Source organism: Liolophura sinensis, chromosome 13, assembly GCF_032854445.1.
Source record: "Liolophura sinensis isolate JHLJ2023 chromosome 13, CUHK_Ljap_v2, whole genome shotgun sequence".
NCBI lineage: Eukaryota > Metazoa > Mollusca > Polyplacophora > Chitonida > Chitonidae > Liolophura > Liolophura sinensis.
The window spans coordinates 13,383,429-13,397,693 of record NC_088307.1 but is presented as its reverse complement, the minus strand read 5'-3'; the positions used below and the strand labels follow the sequence as shown (position 1 = coordinate 13,397,693).

The 14,265-nt window shown below is 40.3% G+C and overlaps 1 protein-coding gene across 1 annotated transcript in view; it reads left to right on the top strand.

The window, feature by feature from the left end:
* The first annotated feature begins 543 nt into the window (after positions 1 to 543).
* Positions 544 to 14,265, top strand: part of LOC135480892 (uncharacterized) — a 24,474-nt gene continuing 10,752 nt past the window's right edge. The window contains exons 1-8 of the mRNA XM_064760821.1: positions 544 to 808; positions 1,762 to 1,917; positions 2,909 to 3,051; positions 3,766 to 3,882; positions 5,021 to 5,134; positions 6,200 to 6,352; positions 10,787 to 10,914; positions 11,805 to 11,977. Coding sequence (XP_064616891.1) covers positions 1,796 to 1,917; positions 2,909 to 3,051; positions 3,766 to 3,882; positions 5,021 to 5,134; positions 6,200 to 6,352; positions 10,787 to 10,914; positions 11,805 to 11,977 — 950 coding nt within the window. The 5' untranslated portion in view covers positions 544 to 808; positions 1,762 to 1,795. The remainder of the gene's footprint in view (positions 809 to 1,761; positions 1,918 to 2,908; positions 3,052 to 3,765; positions 3,883 to 5,020; positions 5,135 to 6,199; positions 6,353 to 10,786; positions 10,915 to 11,804; positions 11,978 to 14,265) is intronic.

The following is a 14,265-nucleotide window of genomic DNA, read 5'->3' as shown; positions in this document are numbered from 1 at the left end:
ATTTACAATCTCCCTTTGGTAAATTTGGGATATTTTTCATAAAACCAGTGAAATGAACAAAGCCTCAAGAAAACTGTTACCGACTGACACCAAGAAACCTTCGACATAATCTTTCTATTTACTATTTATAATTTACTATTGCCGTAAATACTCTACAAACCCTGAAGTTACCTACATATTGGTTGTATTCTGGCTTAATTAATTATCTCTCATTCGTGAGTTCGGGATATTTTCATAAAACCAGTGAGATAAACAAAACCTCAGGGTAACAGTTTTTCAATCAACACCAAGTTTTCTTAGTGCCGACCGATAAACAGTTTCATTGAGGATTTATCTACATTCTATGTTTTTCATACGAATTTATGAATCAAAGATTATTAATTATACCCCAGTACAAATATGTCAACTCTCAGGTAACGAACTAGTTTTACTACTAAAATCTAAAAAGAGCCCTGAATGTCATGTTACTATGTTCTAGTATTTGACTCTTCGTTTCTATTTTTAGTCCCAGTCTTGATTTTGATAATGTAGTGGCGCGAAAGGAGTTAGTGTCACTGTGTTAAATGATCGCTAACTTCACTCCAGCCCCGGGTTAGCAGGTATAACAGTTGTGGGCCGTCAGGTCAGACAAGCGGGATCAATTCCCGCAGCGTAACCCAGTTGCGACCGGGTAAGGTTGTATGCTTGCTGCAGTCCGGGAGGTGTGTCCAGCGTACTGTTGTCTCACTGTACAACGCAAGCTGACGAAAACGCCCCCTGGGGAGACGAGTTACATGCACGTGGACCAGAGTGGACATAGGTATATTGGGTACGTTCCGGATTATGTGCATCGGGCTAGGGCACACTGCATGATACGTGTACTTAGCATGGTGTTTGACCGTATGTTTTGGGTAAGTTGGTGAGCGGACGTGGCTGATATGCTGGTCTGGTCGAGATCCTCACATTTGTGGCTCTCTCTGAGCGCATAGTGAATTACATGTATCATATACCAGTGAGGACAAACTGTTCTTTCTGCAGTTTTTTATGCCTAGCAGTTTATTCACACTCAGCGACTACTGAAAATGTAAGCCAATCGATATTAGCTATAGCGGGACACAGACGCATATGCCAGCTACGTGAACTTTAAACCACCTGCGTGGTCTCACTGGTCACTCAACCATCTCTGCGTGGCCGTCGTTAACTCTGTAATCTGCTGTCTTTGTGAATAACTATAGTTGTCACTATTGCAGTCGTGAGTTCAAAACTGGCCTGTTTCGATGTATTGATTTATCTGATTAGTGTTTTACGCCACACTCAAGAATATTTCACTTATACGTACCAGGGCAGCAAGCATTACGGCGGCAGAAAACTCGACAGAACCAGGGGGAAACCCACGGTCAACCGTCAGTTGCTGGCTGACTTTCTCACGTACGACCAGAGAGGAAGACAGCATGCACTGAACTTGAACTCACAGCGACCGCATTGGTGAGTCTCCTGGGTCATTATGCTGCACTAGCATGCTATAACCAATCGTGCTCGGAGGCCCCTATTCCAATTTGTGTTCCCAGTGAAACAAAATCTAGCACAGAAATCAAGAGTATCCACGCACTTGTAAAGAGCTCATGTCAACCACCAGTTTTTCACAGTCATGTTCAATGGCTAATAAAACGTATTTGGAGCAGGGAGGTTTCGGCCAAGTCAGGTTAATATCTTAATATAATTGCTTGCTTGGCTACCGCCCACCGACACCCCCTTCCCACCACCTCCCCCAATGTGTTTCAGATTACAGTACGCGTGACAGCCCTAACAGAAGAAAATGGCCGACATTGAGTTCGGGACAAAAATGAGAGAGCAGTTCTGCCTATCTAATGATTACTGCTTCATCAATCATGGCTCCTGGGGAACAGTGCCCAAGTGTGTGCTGAAAGAGAAAAACAGGTGAGTTATAGAGAGGTGGGAGAGAAACACAGGTGAGTTATACAGAGGTGACAGAGAAACACTGGTGAGTTATACAGAGGTGACAGAGAAACACAGGTGAGTTATACAGAGGTGGGAGAGAAACACAGGTGAGTTATACAGAGGTGACAGAGAAACACAGGTGAGTTATACAGAGGTGACAGAGAAACACAGGTGAGTTATACAGATGACACGGGCCATGATCCCTGTGGAACAGTTCCCAAATGTGTGCTGAAAGAGAAACAGAAAGTTTGTTACTTTCGATGGAACTGTGTGGTATATCCATGGAACTGTGGTCCATATCCATGGAACTGTGTGATATATCCATGGAACTTTGTGATATACCCATGGAACTGTCGTCCATGTCCATGGAACTGTGTGATATATCCATGGAACTGTGTGATATATCCATGGAACTGTGTGATATATCCAAGTCTTTTATTACATTGCAGATTCCGTTGGTGGACTAAGCATCCCTGAGCCCTGGTCACGATTAATTGTTTTAATGTTATTTATGTTAAATGTGATGACAACACAGCATTTTGTGTAATTCTAGACCAGTGACGGCTAATAGAGTGTATTATTTTACCTACGTGTGGTTCTGCTCAAGCCATCGTGCTAGGGGACGTGTAATTTGTTGCTTTTTAAACATTTACATGAACAATTAGAATAAAACCCTGACTGAGGTAAAATGACAAGAGGCCGTATTTCACCGGGTACGTGCGACCATTTGTCAACTGTGACAATGCAGTGGCTGATCTGGTTTTACTCTCTGTGCTGTAAGTCTTTTATATTCCATAAAGCTTAGATGTATGAATGACACAAACGTCAGTGATGAATTTGAGTACACGTATAATCTTGATACAACAAACTGTACGCCGAATACTCAAGACTATTAAGTAATTTGTTTCATAGCCTGATGCTCTGCCTGAGTTTCTCTGCGAATTTCTGTTTTTATCATATATTTTTCTAGATACCTGGAAGAAATAGAGAGCAATCCAGACGGGTTCTTCCGGTGGAACCATGGTCGCCTGTACAAAGAGATGACAAACATTGCTGCTCAGTTTGTCGGAGCTGATCCCAAAAACCTGGTGCTTGTCGGCAATGCAACAACCGGTGAGAATGCCTCCATACTGAAACTGTGCATCCGCTAAAACAATTTATTTGGAGTGACAGTGAATAGGGATAGGAGATACGACTTTATGACATCGGAGTGACGTCTCTCGGCGAGATCGTGACGTCATTGCTTTAATTTGCGGCACGTGAGGATATATAATCGACCAGTTTTTACAAGGGGTGGCATGTAGAATTCAGAAAGCTAATCCAGCAATATTAGGTTAACAGTCTGAATGACCTCTGAATTACGTACTATTGTGGGTTTGTGTGTCGTATATTGTGAAAATAGTAACATTCTGCTGGCAGTTTTATCTAATCACGAATAATACCACGTGAGGGGCCACCGTGGCTCAGTTGGTTAGCGCGCTAGCGCAGTGTAATGACCCAGGAGTCTCTCACCAATGCGGTCGCTGTGAGTTCAAGTCCAGCTCATGCTGGCTTCCTCTACGGCCGTACGTGGGAAGGTTTGGCAGCAACCTGCGGACGGCTTCCTCCCACCATAATGCTGACCGCCGTCGTATAAGTAAAATATTCTTGAGTAAAGCGCCTATCAAATAAATAAATAAATATAGTCCAATTGGTTTTGTATTAAGCCAACACTGGTATTAAGATTTAAGCCGGACTTAACTTTTGATGTTCTTTCAAAAGAAACAACTTAACAAAATTTTAAACCATTTACTGCACGTGTTTTTGTATATTACGACTATTTCACAGGTGTCAACAGTGTTGTCAAATCATTCCCACTTAAATCAGGAGAGGGGATCCTCGTGACTAACTTGACGTATCTGGCTGTGAGAAATGCGTGCCAAGCGGCTTGTGATAAAGTTGAAGGTAAATCAGGGCATGCGCGTAACCGGCAACATGTATAATTGAATAAGTAAATTAACCATGATGAAATTTCAGATTTGTCCATCATATCTGTATTCAATGTCCAATCCATTGTAGACTTGTCCGAGCCTGCCTGCTCTCATTTGAAGGCGTATTGCATAACACTGTCATGGCAATTTGAAACGTACATGACATGTACTGCATCTGTTATATTAGTCCCAGACTGCATCGGCTTTAGAGTAATTCTATAAATGTATCGTCAGAGTGACAACTGCGCATGAGCAAAATTGTCAAAACACGAACAACATAACGAAGTGACACAGAACGTTACTAGATATCCTATACTCTCCTAAAAAAAAAAAACAAAAAAAAAAACAAACAAAAAAAACAAACAAATTCTGGTAGTATAGCACATATTACATTAATTCAACATTAAGATTGTATTAGATTTACAGGATATTGTGTTGTACTAACAGGATACATTCTAGCATCACTCAGACAACAGACTTTCTGTTAACATTAAATCAACATAAAGATTGTATTACATTTACAGGATATTGTGGTGTGCTAACAGGATACATTCTAGCATCACTCAGACAACAGACTTTCTGTTAACATTAAATCAACATAATGATTGTATTACATTTACAGGATATTGTGTTATACTAACAGGATACATTCTAGCATCACTCAGATAACAGACTTTCTGTTAACATTAAATCAACATAAAGACTGTATTACGTTTACAGGATATTGTGTTGTACTAACAGGATACATTCTAGCATCACTCAGACAACAGACTTTCTGTTAACATTAAATCAACATAAAGATTGTATTATATTTACAGGATATTGTGTTGTACTAACAGGATACATTCTAGCATCACTCAGACAACAGACTTTCTGGTAACATTAATTCAACATAAAGATTGTATTACATTTACAGGATATTGTGTTGTACTAACAGGATACATTCTAGCATCACTCAGACAACAGACTTTCTGTTAACATTAAGAGATTACTTTTGAGTGCACATTCAACTAGGAATTGGTCAAGTCACGATTCGGAAATCTTGTGTGAAATGCATATTTTTGACTTCGTAACAGTATAATCACATTTACATAATATTACAATGTTCACAGGAGCAAAATGTCATATTCTGGAGATTAAATTTCCTATTGAAAGTGAAGACTCCATCGTTGAATTGTATGAGGCTTATCTACAAGCTAATCCAGACGTCAAACTGGCCATCATCGGTAAGAAAACTGATTAATTATCATTTGTAAATAGAACAGTTCGGAAACACATCGCTGGCCAAGCGTTAAAATGGGTTTTCTTGGCCTAAAACAATCATCTCGCTGAGTGGTCGAAACCAGCTCTGGCTTGCATGTTTGCGATAGTTGTATGTCAAATGCTAATGGGTATCAATATTAATGTAAGGTACTCTGCCCGGTTAATAAATAAATCATGTAAGGTACATGTACCTGCATGTATCAAGTAGGTAGCTTTATACTGTCCGTGGGACATCTGGTAAAATAAGCTGTTGACTGTGCTCGTGGGACCAATTTCGTAGTCTAACATTGCTGAAAACCACTTGTCTTCCACTAATTTTCATTCCGTTACACCCAGATTTAAAATATCTAAAACTGAAACAGTATACCATCATTTTGCAAAAGCCAAGTCTAAATTGGTATCTCTCTTAATTCATAGCTAAGAGTTTGAGTGTTTTAATCAGGACACTGGATAAATTCAAGTTTATTTATGCAAGAAGAAAACTCGACTGTGGTTCTTTTAAAAAAAAAATGGAAACTGGCTTGAGACAAACCCTCTTGCTTTGACATACGTGTTATCTTTTCACACTGGTATGCTGTACTGAAGTTTGTTCAGCAATCTTCTGAAGAAGTAAACTATACCAATTGATTTTTTCTCTGAAATATATTTATTTATTTATTTGATTTTATTTTTACGCCGTACTCAAGAATATTTGTCTTATAAGACGGCGGCCAGCTTTATGGTGGGAGGAAACCGGGCAGAGCCCGGGGGAAACCCGCGATAAATCCGCAGGTTGCTGTCACACTTTCTCATGTACGATTGGAGAGGAAGCTGTCATGAGCTGGATTTGAACTGACAGCGATCGCATTGGTGAGAGGTTTCGGGCACTCGCAAACGCTCAGAAATCTATTGAGCCCTTTGGAATGACGATATTCTTGTATTAAATTTCGGCATACATTTAGCATGCATAAAAAAAACTAAGTGTCTAGTTTGATACAATGACATTTGCATAAAATTCTCTCATATCAGATTGTTATTTCTCTTGACAGATTATATAACCAGCAGCACGGCTCTGTTGTTACCTGTGAAGCGTTTGATTGAAGTGTGCCGCCGTCATCAGGTGCTAGTGATGGTTGATGGGGCGCATGCGCCGGGACATCTGGCCATTAACGTGGAGAAGCTTGGAGCGGACTTCTTTACAGGTGTGACGTAATCAGGTGTCCATGCCTGTATCATCCAAATTCATTATAGTATCTTGCCCGATTGTTCAGTTTGTAGAGTATCCGCTTTGGGGGCGGTAGATCCAGGGTCAATCCTGGGTCAGGTCATATCTAAGCCCTTAAAAGAGGACGTTGTAGCTTCTTCGCTTGGCGTTCAGCATGAAGGGATTAGTGCAACGACTGGTTGACACGTATCAGTATAATAGCTCGGGTGGGGCGTCTCAGTGAAGCAGTAACTAGATAAAAGAGCGGTGGTCCGCCGTGCAAGAAGGAGGCACACTACACGTACATTCACTCTGAGGACGCCTTCGTCGTCACGCGACTGAAAAATTGTTAATACGACGTTAAGCCCTAAACACTGAGGCACTTATAATCGTACCTCAGGTGCAAAAACATCTGTCTTAGGTGCAAATTAGTTGAGATGTAAAATACATAACGGGAAACTTCTCTGCCATATTTATTGTACATGTATTTCCTACAAATATATCCAACACATAGAAAATCCAAATTTGTACATACAATTTTGACTAAATATAAAGGATTTACACCTCTTTTGGAAACCTGCACCTCTTTCTCAGCAAAATGGTTAATACTATTGAGATTGTGCGAATAGGCCTATACATAGCAGTTGAACTGGAAAATTTTAATGGGGTGAGAACAGTCATGTAATTTTCGAGCAAATTGTAAAGAAATATGACAGATAAATAGCCTTTTCCCGTCATGTATGACAACTACTTCGCAACTGGCTTAGGGGGTTTAAATGCACATGTTGGCAGTATGTCTCAGCCGATATTTACTTGATTGGTATTTTATGCCTTACTCAAGAATATTTAATATATCATATAATATTTAATATAGTAATATTATGAATAATAAATATAATTAATGTAATGTTACTTATATTTAATATAAAAATATTTCATACGACGGCGGCCAGTCATGGTGGGAGGGAACCAGACAGTCCAGGGGAAACCCTCGACCATCCGCAGGTTTCTGTAAACCTTCCCACGTACGGCCGGAGAGGAAGCCAAGCACGAGCTGGATAGGCTCTTTGGTTTTTGCACCCCTTTGGCAAGCTAATCATCTCGGCCTCAGCATATATATTTGGGGCTGCTGGCAAGCTAATCACCTCGGCCCCAGCCGATGTATAACGCACAGTCAATGTGGACATAACTGAAGTTAAATACATGAGCTGTGTACGGTTTCTGCCTCACAAATTTTGACATTTTTTTCATGCCCTGCCTTGCTAAATCAGTGGCTACATCATCATTTGCACCTATCCGTTTCCGTGTGTCCGTGGATTTGCACCTATCCGTTTGCGTGTGTCCATGCATTTGCACCTATCCGTTTGCGTGTCCATGCATTTACACCTATCCGTTTGCGTGTGTCCATGCATTTGCACCTATCCGTTTGCGTGTGTTCATGCATTTGTGTCTTTCTGTATGTTAATTGTTGACGAAACTTTTCAAATACTATTTAACATATATGTCTTTCAGATTTAGTACGTTCATTCTTATTGTAGACATGATCACAAAGCTGACTTTGCACATAAAAGTCATGTGTTTTATAAACGCTCGGTCGAGCTTATGTACTCACAAAAAATAATTTGCTGAATTTAATAGAAAGTCTGTTCTTTGCATGGGTGATGCTAGAATGTACTCTGTCATTCCAGTAGATTATTCTGTTAAATATTGCAAACATATTCTAATAATTCAGCACAAATATTGTATTTTATTTGATTGGTGTTTCTCGACGCCGTACTCGAGAATATTTCACTTATACGACGGCGGTTATGATGGAAGGAAAACCGGGCAGAGCCCGGGTGAAATCCACGACCATCCGCGAGTCGCTGGGAAACCATCCGCAGCTTGCTGTCAGACCTTCCCACTTACGGCCAAAGAGGAAAATATTGTATTATAGACTATAAGAGGATGTTATGTTGAATAAGAAAACACACAAAAAATTAATGTTAGTTTAAACAGAAAGTCTGTTGTCTGAGTGAAGCTAGAATGTTTTGTTATTCCAGCAGATTATTTTGTTAAATGTATCACGCATTTTTTATGAATTCAACATGAGGATTCTGTTAGACTGACAGGATGTTATCTTGAATAGGAATATTGTGTTATAATAACAGAATACATTTTACCTTCACCCAGACAACAAACTTTTGCTAAAATTAACACATTACCTTTTTTAGTGTATGCTATAATTACAGAATACTTTCTAACATCAAAATGCACTCTAGGATTCCTTCGTCGGCACATGACTGAAAAATTGTTAAGCACGACGTTAAACCCCAAGTACTCACTCACTCACTCACTCAAACATCAAATTAACTCTTCCGAGGAATTAATTTCACTGTTCCTATATCAAATCTTCAAATTCAGGTACTTCAGTTATGTGTACCACCATGCTGTTTGTATCCATAGGAAATCTCCACAAATGGTGTTACGTGCCCCGCGGCTGTGCTGTCCTCTGGGCACATCCGCGCCATCAGTCCTGGGTTTCCCCTCTCCTAACCGCCCACATGTACAAAAAAGGCATGCACCTGGAGTTTTCTTATCAAGCGACCATGGATTACAGCTCTTACCTGTGCGTTAAAGCTGGGCTCAAGTTCTACCAGGATGTGGGAGGATATGTAAGTAGCTGTTAAAGCGGGGCTCAAGTTTTACCAGGATGTGGGAGGATATGTAAGTAGCTGTTAAAGCTGGGCTCAAGTTCTACCAGGATGTGGGAGGATATGTAAGTAGCTGTTAAAGCTGGGCTCAAGTTTTACCAGTACGTGGGGTGATGAGGGGGGGTGGGGGTGGGGTGGGGGTGGGGGGTCGTGGTGTTATATAAATATTTGTTGAAGCTAGGCTCAAGTTTTTAGCAGGAGGATATGTAATTCCAGTTTTACCAGGACGTGGGCGTGGATTAGTAAGCAATTGTTAAGGCCGTTCTCAAGTTTTACACAGGCGTGGGAGGATAAGTAAGTGGTTGTTAAAGCGGAGCTCAAGATTTAATCAGGACGTGGGGCGTGTATTAGTAAGTAGTTAAGCTGAGCTCCAGTTTTACAAGGGCTTGAGCGGATATGTAAGTAGGAGGATGTGGTAGTAGTTGTTAAAGCCAGGCTCAAGTTTTTAGGAGTAAGCTGTGAGGAGTTGGTTGGGAACCCTTAAAATGGCTGATGGCAAGCTTCGAAGTTAAAGCCACATATAGGTCAGTTGAAGATCTACCTTCAAGCAGACCTTTTTGCATTTTGTATACTGATTTGAAAAGGCCAGGATAAACATTTACATGGGAAGAAATTTAAACTCCCTGAATGAAAATACATGTACTGTATTGTACATTAGATCAGACGTAGCCTACAGCTTCAGCAAACTCCTTCAACTATGCATATTCTACCCAGGCTGAATAATGTAGACGATCTCAATGACCGAAGTCCTGTTTTTTTTCTAGTGTGTTGCCTAGGGCATACATGTAGTTGCCACTGTTTTGACAAATGAGCTTCGTGAACTCGTGTTTTGAAAGCAAGATTCTGATCGATGCTAAACTTTGACCTCTCCATTCCCCCCAAAATCTGTCAGTATACATTCCTTCTGATCTAGTTAAGCAACAGGTTAGAATACCCTCAAAAAATAACTTGTTAATGTTTACAGAAAATCTGTTGTCTGAGTAATGCTAGAATAGGCTATATTCTGTTATTACAGCAGATTATTCTGTTGAATACAACACATATCCCATTAATTCAACAAAAAGAATCTATTAGACTAACAGGATGTTGTGTTGAATATGACAGAATATTTTTGTAATAATAACAGAATACATTCACGGGCCTCTGTGGCTCAGTTGGTTGCGCGCTAGCGTAAGTTCAAGTCCAGATAAAGGAGTTTCCTCTCCGCCGTACACGGGAAGGTCTGTCAGTAACTTGCGGATGGTCGTGGGTTTTCCTCGGCCTGTCCCAGGTGTTCCTCTCACCATAAATGCTGGCCGCCGTCGTATAAGTGAAATATTCTTGAGTACGGCATAAAACACCAATCAGGTAAATAAATACATTCTAGCATCACTCTTTCTATCACAGATTTTCTGTTAAAATTAATAGATTAATTTTTTGAGTGTAGATTGGGCTTTTTAAAATGAAGATTTTAAGTGGGTGTCTTACTGCCTGATCTCAAGACTGGCGAACTGTACTTCTCTTATCGTTTATCTACTGAGGATGTAGTGTTTTCGGCTGTGGTATGTGTTCCACCAACCACCATTTTCTATTCATTTAACAGGTGCGCTACAAGCAAACCACTGACAAGCTATCGTTAGGATATATAATATATATATATATATATATATATATATATATATATAACACGAATGCTGTGAACTGAAAGACGATGTTCTTTTTCTTTACAAATAGGATAAGATTCACTCCTATACATCTAGCCTGTCATCACAAGCGGCAGCTATGCTCGAGCAGGCCTGGGGAACTTATCTACTTCCTGTTCCGGATTCATGAGAGCACCAAACATGAAGATGATCAGGTTACCTGCCTTGCATATGAAGACACTGTGGTAAGCGTCAACACCCCCCACCCCCCACGATTGGTTGTGGGGTTTCAGGTCATTTTTTCCGCTGGGTTTACAGAGTCGTACGTACGCTAATCAAAAATATTCCACTCTCACGACCAAGGCATGGTCACGTGATGGGTTAACGAACCTCAGTGTGCCCGCATAAACCAATTGACAGCCAATTTGGCGCAGCCTTGTATAGAGCTGGGGCCGATTCGACAAAACCATTTCGGACTAAGGTCAGAATCTGAAATATGATTTAGAAGATCATTTTTTAAATTTTGTATCTCTCATCAATGTTATCGTAAGACAAACGTTTCCAAATTTCAACTTCCAGTGACAAAAGTAAGCTGTACAGAGTTTTGAAATTTTGACTTAAGTCAGAAAGGGCTTTGTGGAATGCTGCCTGGGGCCGATTCCACAGATAATTCTGACTTCAGTCAAAATTTAAACGTCACAATGCTTAGTTTTCCGTAATGGAAGTTAAAATTTTGTCACTTATCTTAAGATAACATAGTCGATGTGGTCCAAATTTGAATGAACAGGGTTCAAACATAATCTGTAAATTCATATTTCGGTTTTTGACTTCAGTCCAAAGTGGCTTTGTGTAATCGGCCACTGGTCCCTAGTATGTCGTGCTTTTGCGCGATGGAATGCTTCAGCGTTGTTGAGTATGTCACAACTGAAATAACTGTAGGTGAGATTACAGTTGCTAATACAATACTCTTTAATAAACGGAAAATACCTTGAATTTGCAGACCAAAAATTGAAACCTGACAAAGACGTAGCTCAGAATTTGCATCATTGTACTTCGTGTCTCACGTAACCAACTTCTCAATTCCAGAACCAAAAAAAAAAGGGGCATTGGTGTTTTAATCCATCTTCTGTTACAGGAAGGAAGCGAAGCCCTCATGAAGGACTTATTTGACCGGTATAAACTCGTAATGTGTGTGTGTGCACATAACGGAGAACTGTTTGCTCGGATATCCGTTCAGATCTACAACACGATGGCGGATTACGAGGTGCTGAAAAATGCCGTGCTGGACATCACCAAACAAAACAAACCGTGACTCACGAAACTTTGATTTAAAACCACAACTAAGAATATAAAATTTTATTTTTTCCTACAAGATATCTGTATTTTTTTATCATCTGATTCAAGATAAGTAAATTTAATGTGCTCTGTACTGTGTTATCTACTATCTGTCATTGATTTATCTGCCAGAACAGAAACCGGCTATACATTGCTAAAGTCCTAAACACCAGACCTATTCGTGAACCGCAATATATAGCCTAATACATTTATTTTACCTGTGGTTTGTAACGCACTGATCAATATTTCACTTACATGTGGGCAAACTGGTTCCTGGTTAATAAAAGTAACAAATTTAACACACACTCATCCCAGTCTAATCAGACGTCGTGTTGTTGTCGTACTGATCATTTCTAGTATGCCATACTATGGCCATACGCGCCGACGAGAATGCCACCGTCTAAACCTTGAATATATAATGCCGTACTTAGAGAGGAAGTGTTTTGTTTCGACATTTTAATTGCATTTTTGTTTGTTTACTGCTACATTCAGAAATTTTTCACTTACACGATGGTTATCTGTTTTATGGGTGGAATACGCCAAGCGCCCTGGGTAAATCATCGGCTTATTGGCGAGTTACGTATTAGCTGCCAGACCGTGAACGACGAGTGGGGGAAAGCAGCCGTGCCGCGTCTTTTCGACAATGACGTTCTTTGTCACATCGACTTGAATGAAAAACTATTTAGCTACAGTGACTGTCGCACACTGATCCTACCGTGACCTGCGGCGCATGTCTTGTGAAGATTTTCTTTATCCTATAACACTTTATTCCTCGTTTTGCCATATGCGTGTATTGTACAAGGAGACTGTTGTAGGCTTTGATTTGAAATGATGTTAAGGAATTAAAAGAACAAAACAAGTTAAAATTCCCTTTTTTTTCTTCAGTTTTTCTTTCCCAACGTTTACACGGATTTTTGAAATGTTATTTTGACAGGGAACGACGAAGACTGCTTAACGGTTAGACTTGGCCACACGTTCCAATTCATCCTTCTTCTTGATAGCGTAAGAGTTAGAGGAGCCCTGAAAAGGAAGAAATTGTTTTCAGAATTAGGGAATCTTTCTATCCCACATTTAATGAACAGACTTTAACAAAAAGATCAAATCTCGCAAAAAATATTTTAGCTATACATATCGAGGATAAGAAGAAGAAATAAATGTTGTACGTGAATTTCAGTAAATAGCAAGTCTAGGTGATGACCAATAAAACAGTGAATCGTGCCATGTGCCCATCACATTTGAAAACATGAGGCTTATACCACTCGACAATTCACTAGCACTTCTTGAGCAAACAAAGCGGCCGTGCAAAATGTCAGACTATGACTGTCAAACTATGATTTCAATGTTGCTCAAGCATTCTGGCTTATAAGGGGAGACAACTTTTCCAAAATATACAGTAACCATGACTTGGATGGCTTATCTCCGCTAATGTAGGCCTGCCATCCACTTTCGATTCAAAATGACTGCAAGTGTCTTACCTATTTCCTTCGTTATTAGCTTATATTTATTTGATCTGTGTTTTATAACGTACTCAAGAATATTTCACTCATACAACAGCGGCCAGCATTATGGTGGGAGGAAACCCACGGCCATCTGCACGTAGCTGACAGACCTTCCCACATAAGGTTGGAAAGGAAGCCAGCATGAGCTGGACTGGAACTCACAGCTACCACATCAATGGGAGGCTCTTGGTTATTAGCTTATAAACTGAACATTAAAATACATCATTTATTTTCATTTGTCTGAACATAGCCATAGCAAAGTAATATCTTCACTATGACTCTTCAGATTTCTGTTCAAAATGTGCTCGCGGCAGCTTAACACAATTAACACAATATCTTGTGAAGCTTTTTTATTTATTTATTTATTTTTGTGCTTGTTGTTTAAAGCCGTGCTAAAACTCAGTTTCATGGGTGGAGGAAACCAGTGTGTCCAGTGTGAAACCATCAACGTTTGGCAAGGTACTGATCAACTTTCCCACATGTGATGTACAAAAATTTTAGTTACAATGGCCCTACTAGCAGTGAGGGGCGGTGGAAAAACAAGAAAGATGTACACACCTTGGCAGCATTAATCAACTCATCAGCTAAGCACTCTGCTATCGTCTTGATGTTACGGAAGGCCGCCTCTCGTGCACCAGTACACAGCAGCCAGATGGCCTGGTTGACACGGCCGAAGGGGTGACACGTCAACGGCCTGTCGTCTGACGGTACCGGCACGCCCGATACGGGTGGAATCCTCACGAGGTCCACTGTTGATGATAG